The 20,670-nt window shown below is 38.0% G+C and overlaps 1 protein-coding gene across 2 annotated transcripts; it reads right to left on the bottom strand.

Moving 5' to 3' along the window:
• Positions 1-870: 870 nt before the first annotated feature.
• LOC129744576 (ell-associated factor Eaf) lies at positions 871-18,462 on the bottom strand. 2 transcript variants are annotated; one of them, XM_055737176.1, is made up of 6 exons: positions 17,580-18,462; positions 17,361-17,502; positions 8,976-9,170; positions 8,376-8,913; positions 8,190-8,304; positions 871-2,058 (listed from the first exon to the last, which is right to left on the bottom strand). In XM_055737176.1, exons 1-6 carry the CDS (start codon positions 17,782-17,784, stop codon positions 1,976-1,978), a joined length of 1,278 nt encoding a protein of 425 aa, XP_055593151.1. In that variant the 5' UTR covers positions 17,785-18,462; the 3' UTR covers positions 871-1,975. The 2 variants fall into 2 exon arrangements, with proteins under 2 accessions (XP_055593151.1, XP_055593149.1); XM_055737174.1 differs by having other exon boundaries at positions 871-2,082; positions 17,580-18,460.
• Positions 18,463-20,670: the final 2,208 nt, after the last annotated feature.

Genomic DNA, 20,670 nt, shown 5'->3' on the forward strand with positions numbered 1-20,670 from the left:
TGAAAAGAATCTTGTTTTACACCTATATTTCATGCGCGTAGCTTTAAATTAGGTCGAGAATGTGAAAATTAGATCTCAATAAAAATTCTAGATGATGTAAAATTATGTGCGAAAAAAACGCAATTCGATGGTAAAGAATACGATTGAGAAAAGTGAACTGAAATCTTTTATTTTGTAGGGAGAATTTTTTTTTCTTTATCACAAAGCCTTATTCGTTAGTAGTCAACAAGTTTCGGAAAAAATCGATTTACCCAAGTGTTGTTATTTGACGACTGCTGGAATATGGGCATATTGATGCGGAGTGGAATCCTATGTTCGGCCGGAGGAGTTCAACAGCTTTGCTAAAGCATAGAATGCGCATTGGCTATTAAAACATTTTAATGCTATAGTTTTAAGGAGGTTATGTAAGTTGGGATAGAGTAAAAATAGTAACTTATGCAGGGAGGTCGCTTTGGCCAGCTGGCAGCAATTGTGGGAAAACTAAATGTTAGCAAGGTGGTCCAACCCATGATCCTAAGCGTCGGAAATCGGATGAGCAAAAAAGAAAGTAATGAGGACTATTAGGTACATGACGCTGGTAATTCTTTACTGGCCACGGATGATTCATGAAGTTGTCACTACAGACTAGAACACGTCGTCACCGAACGACTCACTCGAGTCGTGACAAGATGAATAGTTTCCCGGGAATTCTAGTTTATTTCTATACGAATCTTCTTACAATTGCGGAATTTGAGAGAAATATTGCAGACCTCCTCAAAGATTCTGCGGATTCACTTTAAACCCGACCAATTTCGTTCAAAATGGAGAAGGATCTAACCTTACCAATGATTGATTTCTTTTCTGTTCTTAAAACATAAAAATGTGTTCAAATTTGTTAACATATTTTATTCGCTGCTGTCTTGTAGTTACTAATGCATGGTAAGTAATAAATTTAGCATTTGACAATACAAATTTCACTCGTACAAGCCTTCTTAATATTCTTTTCTTCATTTGCTGCGCAATGTGCAAGTTTAACGAAATAAATCCGACTTGTGGATGTAGCTATATAATCACTAATAGAAAATCGTATGGTCCGTTTTTTTTTGCTGACTAAGTAAGAGTAAACTTTTTCATGCTGAAATTTGCATCACTAAGATTAACAACAACACTGACAGTCTAAATATTGATTGAACTGGATTGAAATTCCAAACAAACTTCTTTTTTAAATATTTAGTAACTAAGACGTAAAAAAAACTAGCCGTAAATAGCTTGAGAAATATGTGAACTAAGAGAATGAGGAAAACAATAAAATAAAAGCCTAAAATAAAATAACATGAAACGAAATGAGTTCCTGTCCAAAGAAAATGAGAGAATTGTTAGCGAAAGAAGTGGAAACTGACTACAAAATCAACGATTTTTCTTCCGTTTTTTTTCTCAGTTTTATTTGGCAGCGACTACTCTAACAAACCTATTTCGGATAAAACTGTTACACGCGCCACGGTTGTGTAGCCCCTACACCTGGTCGACGGACGATGGCTTTTCGCCCATCAACGATCGATCAACTCATTGAGCCAGAGCCTCCAAATCATCCAGAGTTTAGGATCCAAATCTTCAGCTCCGTTTTGTATATTATCATCTCAATATAAATAATTTCGCTACAAAAATATTGTTCCAGAATTTGGGTTCTGGCCCATATCTGCAGACTATTTCTAAATCGGTTTATATGTCTTTACAATCCGCACGTTTTCTCTCTCGTTTTTTTTCCTGGGTCGATTGTCGTTTTACAACCACCGCAACCTGTTCTCATTATAAACACCTAGATGTACACATAGCTCGGTTTCACTGAGTCCCAGTCAAATAGTTGCTGGTAGTTTGTTCACATCGAAAATAATGAGGAGCCTTACAGCCTTGTGAGAACTGGAAAACAATTTTTAACAAGCTGGGAGAGCTGGGACTTTTAAAGGTATTGTGCCAGGATTTATTTTTATTTCCTCGTTTAATCCGAGTCGGAGTTGGACTCCGAAAGGCAAAGATCTTTCGTAAGAATATCGGTGCTGAGCGTGTCCGACCGGGCGGGACCTATGTCGAAAATTGATTCTGTTACTGTGGTGATTGATATGTTGGCAATGTGTGAACCGTAACGCAACAATATACATGTGACCCGATAGGTGAACAGTGGTTTATTACAAGGTGCATTATAGTTGATGGAAATCCAATTCGCGAATTGAACCACGGACCATTTGGAAGAGACGCATGAAAGATCAAAAATAGAAATAAAGAAATATGTCTTAGAAAATGTGCCAATTATACATAACATAGTTGTAGCTATTTAACTAATCTAATAATAACATTAGACTATTCTATTTTGATTTTTTTAACCAGAGAGGAGTCCAAAATTCGTTATGAATGGTGAGAAACAAAGACCCAAGTCATCGAATCGATTACTCAGAAAAGAGTACAACTCAATAAAATCAATGAATCAAAATTTAAAAACAATCTAAATGTGCAACATAAAGAAAGGTTTTATAATAATTGATATTAATGAGTAATAAACTTTAAAACCCTATTTTTAAAAAACTTCATCTAAAAATCACTGTGCAAATTTTTTTGGAGGTCATAGTCTGGAAAAACTTCTCTTTTAGCTTGCAATAAGCAATAAGCAAGTAGCATTCTTCTGTGCCTAAAAAGATGCTACAGCCTGTCCGGAAAATGGATTATGTGGCAAGTTGAAGGCCGTGAACTTTCTCAACTGAAGACGACCGAAAGGGGGAAGAAGCTATCCTTACCGGCACTGAGAGTTCATGCGATACACCTTTAGATAAAAGGTTGTTCAGTTGCTACACCGGTTTGCTATACATCGACTTGCGCTAGCCAAAGTGGTTGACAATTTAAGGACACATTTCAAGATCTGATGCTGTTAGTCTGAAAATCCGGTGTCATTGCAATCCCTACAAACGGTCAACGCAATCAATCAATCAACTTTTCTATCTCTCCAGGAGGCGAGTAAATCTACTTGATCCGAACCGTCGCGCTGTACCTTTTATTCGTTCGTTATAAAATAAATATTCGTCTTGCCCAGCTAAATCGTTCCTAATCAATTGTCGTAGAAAGTCCACATCCGTGAAAAATCAGATGCAATTGTCTTACGACTCTGATGTCATAAAATTGAGCTACCTCGAGAACTCGCTCAAAGAGGACGCAACGGTTGTAATTCAAAGGTCCGAAAATTACCCATTTTCAATGAGCCATGCTTTACTACATTGAGAGGCAAAATAATCGTAGCAGTCAATTTTTCATTTTCAACGAAATTTTTACAAACAATCATGCATGACAAGGACGCTTCTGTATTTGGAATATGTAGGTACTTCTATACATGATATGGTAAAGAAGCACGCAGACTACCAGCTATCGAGCATCTCGATACTGGTTGCCTTCCTTAATGATTTTCAACCTCACAACTGAGTCAACTCATCGGCTTCCTATCAACTATAGTCAGCTACTAATTGATACGACTATCATAGAGCAAGTCAAAATTTTTAGATACCTGGGTCTTAGCTTCGATGAACGTCTAAGATCCTCCTAAGTTTAAGTCCTACGAGGTCGAAACGAAACCTGATGCACAGAAGAGTAAATACAGAGAAAATGAAGAAGTCCATTGAATACTTCAACAAGATGAAGTACAAAGCTCTTCCAGGATTTCTGAAAATCACAATCAACGAGGCCAGCCTCAAACGTTCAGTTAAACCTACCTTAAAAACCAACCTAGCAAACTACCTAGTATGACGTGAGAATGAAACAACTGAATTGTGAACTAAGCAGTTGATTAGTTCGTTAAGACCTTCTTAACAGAGAGAAATCTTGCTGGAGGCCTTGGAAAAATCAAATTCCTCACCCAAAATTATCTGAGCTGTCCCTAATTGTCACAACACGACTTTTCTTTATATCCCCTCTCTACAAGACACCGCCGCCCACCATACCCAAAAACTGTCCACTACGAAACTGTTGTTATTTGTCCTACGAATGCTACGATGAAACAAATCCGCGGAATCAACAGTGGCAAGAAGAGCCAGCGCCGATAGAAGGAAAACGAACCAGGAACCATCGGGAGGTCATCGAGGCAGAAACAAGAGCCACTGGAAGGTCTTCGATGCAGAGCCATATGGAGGTCGTTGAGCCGGGTCCACTGGATGGTCGTCGAACCAGGAGCCAACTAGAAGGTAGTCGAACTGGGAAGCCAGATGGAGGTCGACAAGCCACGAAACACGGGAGGTCATCGGATAGGTGTCATGGAGTGTCGTTTGGTCGGATCCTTGGAAGGTCGGCGAGTCAGGAGCCAGCGGAAGGTCGTCGTGCCATTGGTAAGGCGTTGGGCCAAAATAAGAGCGTCGAGCTGCAACCAACAAGGTCGTCGGACCGAAGCATCTTGGAGGTCGTCGGATCAGTGCCATGGAAGGTCTTTGGGCTGGAGCCATTAGGAGCGGTAGGTCGTCGAACCAGAAGTCTTGGAAGGTTGACGGGCCGGTATCATGGAAAGTCAGGAACCAGTCAGACCATCATGGTCGTCGGACCAGGAGAAAATGGAGGACTTGCGAGCGGATTCCACGGAAGATCGTCGGACTGGAAAGCCAAGTGAAGTCGAGTCGAGCTGGACCACTAGAAGAGTCAGGCCTCAGGGAAGATGTCGAGGTGGAAGGGAAACTTCGAGCTGCAGGAAGAGCACTGCGACCAGAGCAAGCTATGGAAGGTCGTCGGGCCAGAGACATTGGGAGGTCGGCGGGCCGGTAGCCACTGGAGATCGTCGTGCCAGATCCCAGTGGAGGTCGTCAAACTGGTGCCATGGAAGGTGATCGAGTTGCAACAGGGACGAGAGCGTGTTCCGGTACGTGCGTCCCCGGCTAAACAACTAATATTTTTATTGCCTAATAAGATACAAAGTTAAGGTCTTCGACAAAGTTATTCAGCGGAAAATGTCCTTTGGGGAATTTATAAATTGGCACAAAAACCATAAGCGGGTTCGATTCCTCAGAAGAATCAAAAGTGATGTTGATTTTTCAGAACAAAATATTCAATTTTCACATACAAACCTAAAAGCTCATGGCAAATCATGGATGAGTTTTGAACCAAAACGAAGCTTTTGAGACCCCAGGGTTTGAGAAATTCAAAAATCACCCTAAATCGACTTAGTCTAATGTATCAGTTCGGAGCGATTTATGGAAGCTCCCATCATTACTGAGTAACTACAATGAAATGCATTCCCTGTGCTACGGCTTTTTGAACATGTGATCCTGATATTTCTACAGATTTTCCTTCCGATACATTCATGATCGTATATCAACAACGAACATTATACACAATGATCCAAGGGCAGGTGTTTGTGAATGATTGAGTAAGCGATGTTCAAAATGCATCAACAAGTAAATATGTCGATCGAGGTAACTTGGCAAGGTTAAACTAAACCTTGTCAGGAATGATAGAATAATTCAACGTGCCATTGCCGACACGCGCCGTTCGATCAGAAACAGCTCCCATGTAAGACTCGATAATCTGCTGTAACTGTATCTATAGCATCACAAAGCCAACGAATTCTCAGTTGGTGGTATGAGCATTACCGTTTTGTTGTTAAAGGGGGTCAAGCAATGGGAGGAAGACTTTAAAGTGTAAATTGATCAAACACCGTTTGGTCACTACAAAACTACAAAGCTCGATTTGTTATTAGATATTTTTCAACTCAAACCCCAACTGATTCTTTACCAGTTGAGTTCTAAAATTCATCAAATGGATGCAGTAAAGCGTCACAGTATTTACAAAAAAAACCAAATACTAGTAGTTCACTAGCTACTTGCTAGTCGATAATCCTCTGAGGATGCTAGCGAGTAACTAGTACAATACTACATAGTATTCGGGTTTTTCAAAGGAATTAATCGAAATCATAGTTTCATTCAGCCATGAGGTTCTTTAAACCATCTTTCGATTATTAGCGATTTTGGCTGAAGCTGGACGATTGGTTGATTACTTTCGAACAAGTAGATCAAACTTATTTCGACTTCAACAAGTAAATGACTAGGACTAAGGGGATATTCCACAAAAATGATAGGAGAGCGAAAACTCATTCCGTGTTACTTCTTATGTCTATACTGAAGAACTCAAACAGGTTTATTCGAAGAAATCTGACCTAAGGTGTACTTAAGCTACTACAGTGTTAAAGTGTACTACAGTTACTTCGCCGGCGCGACGTAGAGGAGCCACTCCCAACGAATAGCAACAAATCGGCTGGAAAGGATGACATTACAGCTGAACTCATCAAAATGGGCTTGGACAAGTTGGTCGACCGGTTGATGTTCCGGATCTGGGACACAGAACAGCTACAAGAAGGGCGACAAATTGGACTGTGAGAACTACCGAGCGATCACTATCCTAAATGCTGCCTACAAAGTACTGTCCCGAATCCTACTTCGCCGCCTAACGCCACAAGCAAAAAAAAAACGTGGGAAGTCCTCAGGCCGGCTTCATGGCGGGACGGTCTACGACGGACCAGATCTTCACAATACGGCAAATCCTCCAAAAAGCCATGGACACCAAATCTCTACACATCATTTATTCATCGACTTCAAAGCCGCATACGACACGATCGACCGTGACGAGCTATGGAAAATCTTGGACGAGAACGGCTTCTCCGGGAAGCTGACTAGACTGATCAAGGCAACGATGGATGGAACGCAGTGCTGTGTTCGGATTTCTGGTGAATTGTCGAGTTCATTCGAATCGCACAGGGGTCCTCCACTAGGTGATGGTCTATCCTATATGATGTTCAACGTGGCGCTAGAAGGTGTTATTCGACGAGCGGTGGGCGAAATGCGGGGCACGATTTTCAACAGATCCAGTCAACTTATCTGCTTTGATGACATTGATATAGTCGGCAGATCATCTGCGGCGGTGGTGGAGATCTACCGCAAACTGAAACGCGAAACAGGAAGGATTGGGTTGATGATTAATACGTCCAAGACGAAGTACATGCTGGCCTGCGGATCCGAGACCGACCGAACCCGCTTGTCCAGTAGTAAAAGGTCACGATCGACGGCGACGAGCTGGAGATAGTCGAAGACTTTGTCTATCTCGGCTCACTGGTGACCGCAGACAATGACACCAACCGTGAGATCCGGAGGCGAATTATCAGCGGAAATCGTGCCTACATCGTGGACTCCACAAGCAACTGCGGTCGAGAAGACTTAGCCCTCGCACGATGTGTAACCTGTATATGACGCTCATTAGACCGGTTGTTCTCTACGGGCACGAGACATGGATATTGCTCGAGGAGGACCTGCGCACACTTGGAGTATTCGAGCGACGAGTGTTAAGAACCATCTTTGGTGGCGTACAGGAGAACGGAGTGTGGAGGCGAAGGATGAACCACGAGCTCGCGCGACTCTACGGCGAACCCAGTATCCAGAAGGTGGTGGAGGCTGGCCGGATACGCTGGACGGGACATGTTGCGAGAATGCCGGATGACTGTCCTGCAAAACAGGTGTTCGCTACGAATCCGGTAGGAACAAGACGAGCGGGGGCGCAACGAGCGAAGTGGTTACACCAAGTGGAGCGTGATCTGGCGAACGTGGGGTGCCCGAGGAATTGGAGAACGGTTGCCATGGACCGAGTGAATTGGAGGAATATTGTTCATCAGGTTATTTCGTGAGGCGGAAAACCATGTAAATAAATATTTACGTTCTCTAGACGGATTCGCACGGCAGAAAATAGTAGAATATTGTCAACAAATATTAAAAACAATATGGTGAAAGGTCACATTCAAAACTGGAAGGCATACATCACAGGCCACCGTTAAGGGGGAAAGTTGGATTGGTACTCATCAAAACATTAGATAAAAAACTTTTAGAAATTACCCCTCCCTGTTATCCACCCTGAACCGAACCAGTTTATTTTCTTCCGAAAACAGCTGCCAAAAATGGAAATAATTAATCAAATTGTATCCAGACGAGACCTCGAAAATGTTGCACAGTGTAATTTTGCTGAATATTGTAGATTGATTGTAAAAGGTACAAACATTTTCAAATCATAATCATGTAAAAATTCAATATTTGATTTAAAAATAAAAATATAGAAGTCTATATTTAAACCAAACAAAAAATAGGATTAGAATTTCTAGGATGTGCTATACAATTAATGGTACGAAATCATGCAAGTTACATGTCACTTACCTTTACCCGGCATAACATTGCTGTCGTCGGCGGAACTATCCGATTCCGAACCGCTATCACTAGAGCCACTTGAGCCGCTGGAATCCGAACTGGACGAACTCAACAAACCAGTCGACTGTTGAAAGATTGAAAACAAATTTAGTTAAGTGTCCAAAGTTTGTGTATCTTTTCAATGGATCAACTTACGAATCCAGTATCACTAGGCGATGTATTGTGTGCCCTCGTGGGCAGATTGATCTCCACGTTGTTATCCCCGTGATGATTATTGTACGGGTTATGATTGTGGTGACCCACATTGCCACTGCTGTTGTTGCTATTGCTACTACCGAGGCCCAAGCTGTTGGCGGATCCCGATGAGGAACCGATTCCAGAACCATGCAGTACCGGAAGTCCACCCATTCCACCTCCAACTGCACTGTTGTGATGACTGATATTATTGCTGCTGCTGCTGTTGCTACTATTTGCCATCATAGAGCTGTGCTGATGACTGTTGTTGTTGTGACTGTTGCTGCTACTGTTACTGTTGTTGCTCAATTGGTGGTGATGATGATGGTTGTTCATGCTACTGCTGCTGCCGCTGCTATTGCTGCCACCACTGGTATTGTGACCACTTCCACTTCCGTGGGACTGCGAAGACGTGGGTACCGGCATAAAATCATTGCCATCGTCTAGCCCGATAATAGGGATACTAGGCAAAGTTTGCTGAGTATTATTAGCATTCCAGCTACAAGAACAAAACAAATATAAATTTCAATCTATAAGAATTGAAAACTCAACTAAACTTACGCTGGCGCGGCCAGGGGACTCTTGTTCGGATAGGAAGGCGAGTGTTGCAATGGCGAATTTTTTGGCACAAAGCTGATGGGAGTGTTCTTGCGGGAGCCGGTCGTAATCTTGGTTTTGGAACTTTGTCGAGCGGTGGAGTTTTCGACCTTGATCTGGGGCGGCGGCGGTGGAGGTTGAACCACTTTGTTTTCGGTTCTGAAAGAAGGAAGGATTTTGATAAGAGTTGAGAACTTCGTTTTTGAAAGAGTATGATTTGTCATCAGCTTTCAACAACTTTAAGGAACAGAAAAATGAAAAAAAAATATATCTTTTGAATCAATTACAAATGCAAAAATCCCACAACAAATTTGTACCTATGTACGTACTCCTTTCTATCTCAAAAACAAAACTGGCTTTCATTTTAAACTGCTTTGCTAGTTTAATGACTTCAAGTAGATAGAATGAAACCATTCGTTAACAGAATATATTATCTTTGGTGTGCCTCTGAAGTTTCGTCTTCTTGGATACAGCTTGCAAATATCATTCCCTTCACCATGAAACGGGTTGAAAATTTAGTAAACCTTGTCTAAAAAGACATACACCGTCTACGCCGATATAGGCTTTACAGACTGAATTAATGACGTGGGCAACTTAATATTAACATTTAACACCCAGTACCGAGATGGGAATCGAACCCATGCCGTCAGTGGACCAGCTAACCACTCGACCACCGAGACGTACAAAAGTCTACATGAAACACTAAGGATACAGAAGATTTCGTCAATTTATTCCGGAAATGAAGGTCAGACACGCATATCATAATAAATCATAATAATAAATCATAATAAATCAACATAATAGAATCATGCAACTGATTTAAGGTCTGATCAATACGAGGACCTGACCATTAACAAATTCGACGATATTGAGAACAGATCTTACTTCGAACATAAAAAGTGCTCAAGACACAATGCACCGTCCAAAAACTAAGGCACTATCGGTGCAAAACTGAGCGCATACACGAACAAAAATACAGCAAAAAATGCATAACTGGTGTGACCTGGTGCAAAACTGAGCATAAACGAATGCGGTAATAATAAGTTGCTGATAAGAATAACCAACACAGGAAAGTTATACCGTATTTGTTTTATCCCCTCGTTCAGTGTTGTACTTAACCTGATAAAAACAAACACAAATTGTCGCCAGTGTATTGCTACTTCACTCACTCACACGCTCCCTCGCAACATTGACAAAATTTTCGGGGCACTACCGTCCGATGGCAGTGCGACACCTGGTCAAAACCAATGCAACACTGTCCGAACAAACAAACAAGATGACAGCACTTAGTGGTGCACTAGTGCAACACTCGAAATAAACAAATACGGTATTAGTTATAGACCGTTATCCAAGTGATCGTGTCCTCTAATTAGGATCGACTCTGTGTATATCAGCTCTGAAATTTGCGTAAGTATATCTTCATTTGAGACCTGCATTCCTGGCAAATCAAGGTCGGTTTCACCAATAATCGTGATGTTCTACGCCTAGCTGGTAGTTGCTTATCCTGGACCCGCAACTCATCCACGTCACGACCGATGAATTTCCATATACCTCATTAGACGCATTGATTGCCAAGAAGACTAAACTACATTTTGTAACATGGTGGAATCGATGGGCAATAGTTGAAAGATGAAAATCAAACTGGTCTTGTTGTTTAAAACCCCCTAGAACTGTTTTTATTCCGATTTTCCCCGCCATGAAGAAAACTCCGGGGAATCGGAATAAAAACAGTACTCATCATTATGTTGAGCAATGGACGCCTCAGAAGGTGTCGGAACGCGGAACAACGATACGAGAACTGGCCCTAGCTAGCCTCATATACAGCATCTCTCTCGTTTAAACGATAATAAAAACTTTACCTACAGCTTGCTATAACTTACTATTGAGTCCTGTTCTAAGACCATTGTTTAAGTCGAACTAGTTAGGCCGGAACAAATTTCAAATCCTTCTTTTGTCACTCGGAGTTGGAACATCGCGAAGGGGGGGGGGGGGGATAGTAAAAAATAATGCAAAAAACTAATAAAATTTCACGAAAGCTTGTATGCAAAAAAATTGCATACTATATCATTGCACAAAACCTATAAATCAAGTATTTTTTTATCAAAAAATTCGGTAAAACCAAGAAAATAAAAAGTGATTTGTCTTTCGCTTTTGTAATCTTTCGGATATTTTATAAATTTTTCGAAATTTCCATAAAAAACTTCAAATTTCATTTATTTCTCCCTTCGTGTTTTTGAAAATTTCGAAGGGAGAGGGGGGGGGGGGGGGGGGTATGGCACAAACAAAAGATTTTTTTTCTGGGATCTTAACACTCTCGTGTTATTCATCCCCAAAAGGGTGACAAAAGAAGAAACTGATATTTGTTCCGGCCTTATTGAGTAACTCCAGATCAAATGTGTCCTCTGCATCCCAGATTGGTTTGTAAAGCGTCGCACATAGGTGTACTCTATGGAAAAAGTTGGCCAAAACCTGTTTTTCTTTTTAAAATGATTTAAAATCTTTTTTTCGTTGTTTTCAAGTATACACAACTCATTTTTAACGATAATTTCAGATTTCATAACTTTGCCCTTTTCGGATCATTCGCTGCACCCTTATAAAATGTTTGTTTTCAAGCAAATTCGAAGTAAACCAGCCGATCAACTCTCAGAAATAATGAAAAATACCATTCTTTAAACAAAGAAATCAAACCCAATAAAAAACGTGTTTAAGGAAGTTAGAAGCATTCGTATGATATGTGAAATTTTTCCCGGCGAAGCCCGGAAGATAAACTTAAACACTAATTTGTAAAAAAACAATATGAGTTTGTTAAAAAACATTACACAATTTTGTTCAGCTGCTCTACTACATGTGTTTATAAAGAAATAGTCGCAATTTCAGCCACAATTCGTTGGTCATATTAAAACTGAAGATTTGAGGAAGAAATTTTGTTCGTTGTCACATTATTCTCTGCGTGCTACGCAGTCTGTGATTGTACACGGAAAAAAATTGAGTGGTCATCCCAAAGACGCTGTCATGATAATTTTACCATTTCAGCGCTATAGTATTTTCAACCACGAAAAGTTTAACATCGATTTTGTGAAAGTGCGCATGAAACAATATTGAAATTACTATGTACCTGGTAATTTTCGATAACTCTCAATGTTTGTTGTCGAAAATACTATGATCATGATAATTTCATCATAATTTCTATCACAACTACCGTCCGCATAGTAATTTTGACATTGTGGCACCAATTCATATCAAGAAAATACTACGCACATCGTACTTTTGAGAACAAAACATATTTGACTCAAAAACATAAGTGCGTAAGATAATTTTACTATGGTAAACATTCTTGTTGTTTACACTAATTCAGGATCATTAATCATCAAACCCGTTTGTAAAAAAACTAATTTTGAGCTGCTTTATAGTTACATAACTTTGAAAATCATTCCAGAGCATCGGGAGAACACACTAACATTGACCGACGTGTGTCGGAAGTGTAAATTTTCATGTTCCAAATAATGTCATAATGCATGCATGCAAATAAACAAACAAACATACATAGTAATTTTACTATTTAAATCAAGCTCCTCGCTCCTCCTAATCTTTATCATAACACATACTAGTTTCATCATGAAACATATTAATTTTACTAGGGACGAAGTAAAACAATGCATCATTTCATTGACAATTTCACTAAAACGCAGTCGAATTTACTATACGCAGCCAAATTGAGCACATGGTAAAATAGCTATGCGTAAGGTATTATAAACAACAAAACATATTTGACTCAAAAATATGGTCGCCTGTTGTTCGTTTAAACCACGGATTTAGTAATTTTACTATGCTTTTTTTTTGTGTGTACGTGTTTATGCCAAATTTTGTTGGAAGACAAAATTTATAATTTTTAAACATCAATGTTTCGAATTATGCCATTACGAACTCACTATACCGATGGTTTTTTTTTTTTTTTTATTTTCTTAGCGGCCCACCACACTCCCCCACACCAAAAAGCTCGATTTGAGCCCCCTGGTAATGGACGCTAACTGTTCTCAGCATGTCTGGCAGCAAAACAAGAAAAAACTTAATATATACTTGAAAACGCGAGCAAAGTTTTAATAATGCTGAGAACTTTCAAAATGATTATTTAATGCGAGGAAATGTAATGAAGGAATATAACAATATTTGTTAAAATGAATCTCAGTGGAAGAATATTCCTTTTAAGAGATCCATTAACTAAAAATGGATCTCTTAAAAGGAAAAGTGGGTTTAAAATCGACAATACAAATATGCAACAACTATCTAACAACCAAAAAACCTAAAAAAATTTAAAGTTTAATTTCGAAGTTTTGGCCAGGGTTTGGGGTTAAATACTCCTGCGTGCGTCGTATGGTTCAGTCAAATTGATAAGCTGTGGCTGGCACCGTTGCACTGTGGGAGATCAGGCGGACAAAAAATCGGAAAAGTGATTCCGCGAAAATATGATAATTAAGGATATCATGGTGTTTGATTTTGGAATTGAATGAGATTTTGGAAGCGACTGTATATCCTGAGGGGTCGAATTTCTTTAAATTCATATGAGCTTGAAATGAAGTCGGTATTTGATTTTTGGTTTTGACTATTCTTAAGCTTTATTTTTTGCTAACAGCTCAGAGTTTATGAAAAAAGTGATAACCATTTCAAAATAAAAAATCTGAATCCATTGAAAAGTATTTAAAAATTGCGGATTTCGCTTGCTAGAGCTGTTAATGATAGCATGAAATGTTTTTGCAATAAATTCTCTGGCAATGCAAAGCAGTTTTTTGGAATTTTTTATTTCCATCCTACCGTTACACAGCTTGCAAATAAGCAGAAAACAACGCAAAAATTAAAAAAAAAAATATTTTGAAAAATATTTTTTATAACATCGAATAACTTTTCTGGGGTATAAGTTAGGTTTTTGCTTTGTTGACATGAATAGTTCTGCAAGAATCAAGAAATATTTTCCATCCAAAGTAAAATTTTTTGGAACTCTCAGTACATCTCTGGCGATTTTTGAATAAAAATTTGGTTTTCCCATACAAATTTCCATACAAAATTAAAACTCGTTGCGCTAATTCAGAACTGAATGGATCGCTTTCAAAAATTTTAATGCTATTTCTGGCAGCAAAAACAACAAAAAAAAGTTATGGGAGGTGTAACAATTTAAGAACTTGAATTTTACATACAAAGCTTGCAGTGGTCTAGTGAGCAACCTTTTGAAGCAAGGCAGGGGAGAAAAAGTAAATAAACCGCGACGAAATTCAATATCTTCCCTCCTACACACACCCTATATATGAAAATATACTTTCTTTTAGTGAAAATTTCCGGAAAATCAATTGGACATAGTTTCAGACGCCACACGAGTTTTTTTTTTACAAAAATAGATCAATCTTTTTGTGTTTTTTTCCTTTCGAGAAATCAAGTGGAGGCTGTTTGAGCCACCACTTCCTTCGGAAAATGGAGTTATGGTTGATTTTATTCTTGATTCCCCTTTATTTTTCAATTAACTATGAAATTCGGATTTCATATTTTTGAACCTTAGTTTTTTATTTTAGTCACCGCACGTACCGAAAAATGGAGTTAAATTCCTCAACATTTTTAATATAGTTTATAAAACGCATGTTCAGACTTAAAAATTTGGAGCAAAATGAGACTTATTTTGGGTGATTTTTTTCGAGGAATCGAATGAAGGCTATTTAAGCCACCGCACGCATGGGAAACTGGAGTTATGACTGTTTAACCTCCAATTTTTCTACATTTTTAATAGAGTTCAGAAAAAGCTTGTTAGTAAATGAAAAAGCCAAAATCCAAATCGTCAGATGAAACTAGTCAAGCTATAGCTCTATAATTCAGTTGACTTCATCGAGTTGAATTCGCTGCTAGATTTAAGATTCTACGGCTGAAAATGCTCATCGTGCCCCGATCAATGGTGCTCTATACGCCCCGAGTCACGCGTTTTAAAATTGATTACAATGAAAAATCAAAAATTTAATGATGGTGAAAAGTGATGAACAATGTGTACATTGGACTGTCCCAAATTTGTATGGGAAATTTCAAACTTGTGAAATGTTATGCGCTGCAGGCTTAAATTTTCTCGAGAACTACATTATGACAAATATTTCATTCTAAGACTGCATTTCGATTTGAGTTAAGATAGAAAAGTTATTAGACTTCGAAAATGAGCTACCTTTTTCAAGGGTGGTAAACCTTATGACTAATCCTCATGAAAATTTATTTAAGAAAATACGTACTTTTGTAGAAAAGAGGAGTGCTTACTATGCCCTCAATTTTTTATCTAATGAATCGAATGAAGGCTATTTAAGCCACCGCACGCATCGGAAAATGGAATTATGGCTGTTTTAACATCAATTCCTTTTTTTTTTATAAAAAATTGCAGAAAAGCATGTTCGGACTTGAAAATTGTAAACCAATTGAGACTAATGTTATGTATTTTTCTGAGAAATCGAATGAAGGCTATTTGAGCCACCGTACGCTCTGGAAAATTAAGCTATGGCTGTTTTTACCCTCAATTCCGCTACACTTTTCAATTAAGGCCGGAACAAATATCACATTCTTCTTTTGTCATCCCCCCCCCCCCCTTCGAAACTACCGGAAAACCAGAAGAGGGGAGTACATAAAGTTTGAAGTATTTTATGGAAATTTCGAAGAATTTATCAAATATCCGAAAAATTACAAAAGCAAAATACAAATTGCGGAAGATGGATGTTTCATGTTTTTTTTGTATTATTTGTTTTATTTAATTTTTCGATGAAAAATTACTTTATTTATAGGTTTTGTGCAATGATACAGTATGTAATTTTGTTGCATACAAGCTTTTGTGCAATTTACTTCAATTAATTAGTTTTTGCTACGAATATTTATTCTTACTAACAGAAACATAATTTGTTTCCCTTTTTTATTCGAAACGAAAATGTTTGAAGGTCTTTCTATAGTTTGTAAAAATAATTTAACCGTTTTCAAGGATAAGCCCCTTTCTGTACGAACTTTTGTTACTATTCGTCAAAAATAATTCAATTAAAAAATTTCAGGAGCTTAAAGTGAGAAAAATATATTTTTAGGAAATCACAGTCTCCTCAGCGTTGGACGTTCAATCGTTATTAAAATTCAAGACTTAAAATCCTTTTTTTCTGTACACATTCAAATTCAAATTTTGTTTTGAAGACCTGGTTTTTTTAAACAACCAGTAAAAAAAATCTTTTCCCTTCCTAATTTCACAGACCCCCGACCAGGAAAAATCGAAAAAAAAAATTTTTGCCGAAAAATTGAAGCCAACTTCGTTTTTTTATTCAACTTACCTCATTTTAATCAATATTCAAAAAAAATTGTTTACTTGTTATGGCCTTCATTTTTTTTTTCAGAACTAGTCTTTTTCCAAATTTGATGAAATAATTAAATAAAAAAAAACTGCTGAGAATATTCATCCTTCACCTTTATTCCTGCTTGAAAAGAAAAAAAAAGATCGCACTAACAAACTTCGAAATTCCTGTGATCATTTGTAGCCTTCCGATTTTATGTTTGCTCTCCCGATCCGTTTTCAAAAATTGGAACAAAAAAGACTCAAACATTACGTTTTGCCAATAAATAAAAATAAAATGCATTTAAAAGAACACAATAAATGCTCAATATTTTAGAAAAAGTTATCAATCTGAATGATTGCGGGGCAAAAGCAACAAAGATGGTTGAAAAATATCTAAAAACAATTTATTACTGTTAGACGCGTAAATGGCACATATTAAATTTGAACATGTGCCAAATTTTGGGCCTATCGTCCGATTACGATAAAAATTCTTGTAATAAAATTATGTTTTTCTTTAAAACAAATTTATCGGATCAAACTCTATGACTTTATGAAATATTCTCAGAAGGAATATCAAAATGAGTTGATTATACGCCAAAATATCAAAAATGTCAAAATGTAAATTTTAATTTATCAGTCTTTCATGCCTTTCGTTCCTTTTTTTGTATTACAAGAAAGAACTGGTATTTTACCGCTGCAGTTGGGGGATTGGTACATTTTCATGTAGTTTCATGACTAGTGACATGTTCCAAATGGAATGCAGAAAACTTTTATATTTTAACTGAAACGGCCTCGACTCTCTCTTTCTCGTTAAAACCTCTTCAGAGTTATTAAATAAACTCATAGCTAAATCGATGTACATATGTGTTTTAAAGGTTTTACATCTGTTATCTAAAAGATGATTTATAAAAGTGATGGGATATTCTTTGAAAAATAAAAATATTTATCAAACATTGTTAGAGAAAGTGAATTTGTAGAAATTGAGTTAACAACTCTGATTTAGTATGATCGAATTCCGCTCCACTTACCGAGTCTTTTTCACCTGCACATTGCTGTGAAGCCGCTCGAGGGTGTACTCGCCGGTAATCTTATCGTAAATGAGCACACATTCCTTCTTGCTGTAATCCCTCTGGTTGCCCTTGAAGACTGTATTCGGCACACCGGAACCATCTGTTTTGCGGAAGGAGAAAGGGGAAAGAGTTGTACAATACAAGAAGTGGACACAAAAAATTTTGTGGACCACTTACCGAGATGAGGCACCGTTACCGTGACCTGTTTGTTGGTGCTAACCTCCAGAGTGGCCGTCTTGTTGACATCCACACTGGCCGGTTTGAAATCGTACTTGAGCGTATGGTACACGGTTCGGGGTGCAGGATTGGTGAATGAAGCACCGAGTTTGAGCTCCCGCACTTCCGGCTCACCCATGTTCATCCGATTGTCCGTTTTTCTCATCTTCTTCTGAGGGTTTTGGTGTGTGGCAGAAATAAGGTGTTAAGAGTTTAGTTTAAAAATACTTCGTGCTGTCAGTGAAATATTATTTGTGAAGAAACCGAACTAGCGGACAACAGTGTGGTTCTGAACCATTCTCTAAAACGAAGGATACCCCCGGAGCCCCGAAGCACTTTAATGCCACGACCACTAATTTCACCTTTGAGCTCAGTTAGACAATATAGCATAGAGCGGATAAGTAGGTTTTTTTTGTAACCATTCACTTGCACCCGGATCTCCGAAAGTTGTTCTCAAAAACTGAATATTTTGACCTTGGTGGAAGCAACAGGAGTCGATGAGAATATCAGGTAAGAGCACAAGGAAGAACGAAAAACTTTTGGGTTTGTAACAAACGGCAGAAAATAGAAAGGAATCACACGCGATTATCAAAACACGCAACCACTTCCGGAATTTACGACGATGTCGTGTCTGATCTCGCTCAGATTCGACAATTCCGAACACACGATTTGAACACCGAATGGCAGTCGATTTCGCAGGACCAGCTTGGAAAACCAGCTGCCATTTATTTACTTCCCGAATCGAGCACAATATTGTTCGGGTTTTTTCCTTGGCACTTTCCTCCAGGACTAATGTCTGCTGCTGCTGCTGTTTCTAGACTTCTTATTCCCTGAAACCCTTCGCCAGAGAGATTGCTGACATGACACATCGATACATTCCTAGCGGTTCAAAACGAGCGTGACTTACTCATTAGTATGTAAAGGATTAATTTTTCAAATATTTATTTTGTTTTTAAAAGAAGATTTAAATTTTTTTGATCATAATTTTTTACCCTTATTATAATTTTAAGCAATAAAAAGATTTTGAAGTTTTACAAAACTGGGAAAGTCACTTTTACGAACAGATTACAATATTTTTCTGACTACTCCACAAACAAGTAACGTACGCATCACCAAAACACCAACGCACCAACACCAACAGCAGCCGAGTGTGAGCGGAAAAACAGAAAATGTGACGTTTCTTTTTTACCTATCTCGCTCGAACTCACGCACACCATTGGAAGCATGCAGCCAGCTGTTTTGACATTTCAAAAGTTGCAGGCTTCGAAAACAAAACCAACACAAATGCAAAAAATGTCAAGGGGTCCGTCAATCCCGAAGCTCTCTGGAGGCTTTAGAAAAGCTTTGGGATCCGATGCGAAATGAGCTTTTTGCTAGGGTGTTACTAAAAAATTTTGCAACAACTTTTCAAATTATTTTTTTTACAAGTTACTCTTGCACTCCACTTCCATCGCTCGATTTCGATCAAAATAATTCGTATTGAATCATTCCTCTCCAAGTTCGAACCTTTTAAGCCCGGTTTACAGTTCCTGTGAACTCGGACGCGAACGTGAACGTGAACTCACCACAGTGAAAAAATATTCCGCAGTGAACTGTCAAATCGGTCAAATCGGTCAAATCTTCAAAATTAGCCAGAGGTTTGTTCAATGACAGGTAGAAATATGGTTTCGACCGGTAAATGACAGATCATTCAACCAATGTTCTGATCGATACTAGTCGAATCGGTGCTCAAATTTAAATTCAAATTTCTCAAAAAAAAAAAATATAAAAAAACATATTGTTCTTCTTCAAAACATATTCAGCTTTGAAAAAGATAAGAAAATAATCCAAAAATCCTTATTTATGAATACAATGAATTTAAATTTAAATTATGAATTTAAAGTACTCTCAAAAAGTATTTATCAATGAAGGAGTAACGAGCTATAGCGATTTGTTTATTTTGAAAAGGTTATTGAAAGGACGTTATTATATTTTCCAATTATTTCCATACCTTTTCTAAAGCACATATTTGAACAAAGCGGAATCCAGGTTTTTTTTAAATTTCATTATGGACCCTGGCCATTCGATGATCCTCATTTACATTTATTTGTTGAGAAACTCTTCCAACAGGTACATTTATTCGTCAAGAAACTCTTCCAACAGGTGCAATTAAATTATGCCCAAGCGGATTTTCAATTAAAAAAAAAATATCGTATACGTTCATTTCAAACTCGTAGTATTTTAGGCTAAAGAAACTATAGTAAACAAAGAAGCGCAATCTGATCCTTTTCGAAATAATGTGCTTGCAACCCTGCTGTAGGTCTGCCTTTGTTTACTATAGGCTCGTTATTTTAGGCCTTTAATTGCCTCTAAATGTGCTTGCAATTTAAAAACTAATTTTTATGGAGCAAAATTTTTTCCGTCATCGGTGAAAAATGTTTTCAGAATGCACATTGCCATTCGCTTGTTCGTTTTCCGTTTTCACGTTCGCTCAGTGCGTCTACACTTCGAGCGGAATGGCAGTGAACGCGGAAAAAATATTCCGCAGTGAAAATCGGGGGAATTGAAATAAAACCAATTTTAAGGGGTTTTGAACAAGGGAATCAGTTCAAAAACCATCTTCCAACCATTCCGCATCTATTCCATCTAGTTTCGCAGCCATGAAATGCAGCATAGTCGAGTTTTTGAAGAATATAAGTTTTACCATTTTCACGTTCGAAAGAACTGTAAATGCACCTTTATGTTGAAATTCACCTCAAAAAGTGGCGGTTTTGGTCGATAAAAAATTTTAATCCTAATTTTCATTTAAAGTTTAAAATATTGTCTTAAAAAATTAAGAAGATAAGTTACTTCAAAATTATAAACACAAAGACAGATAAAACACAAGAATTAAACATTTTACGTTCATGAAGATTATACAATTTGCCCCAAATAAATTGTTAGGACGCAAATTACTCTCAGAAGTTTAAAGCCGTTAAAATTTGCAATTATCACATGGAATATCAAAAATGTATTAAAGTTTTAAAAAAGCGATATGATGCAACGCTGAAACGGATTAATTTATTTACGGGAA

The sequence above is a fragment of the Uranotaenia lowii genome, chromosome 2, assembly GCF_029784155.1.
Source record: "Uranotaenia lowii strain MFRU-FL chromosome 2, ASM2978415v1, whole genome shotgun sequence".
Taxonomy (NCBI): Eukaryota; Metazoa; Arthropoda; class Insecta; order Diptera; family Culicidae; genus Uranotaenia; species Uranotaenia lowii.

Bases quoted from the DNA above. Each gene is read 5' to 3' on its own strand.
- LOC129744576 (XM_055737174.1), bottom strand. From the start codon at position 17,784: ATGAGAAAAACGGACAATCGGATGAACATGGGTGAGCCGGAAGTGCGG. The intron at 17,503-17,579 runs GTAAGTGGTCCA...TCCGCAAAACAG, and splicing joins GGTAACGGTGCCTCATCTCG to ATGGTTCCGGTGTGCCGAAT. The intron at 2,083-8,189 runs GTAAGTGACATG...CAATCACCACAG, and splicing joins CAATGTTATGCCGGGTAAAG to TAACAGAATCAATTTTCGAC.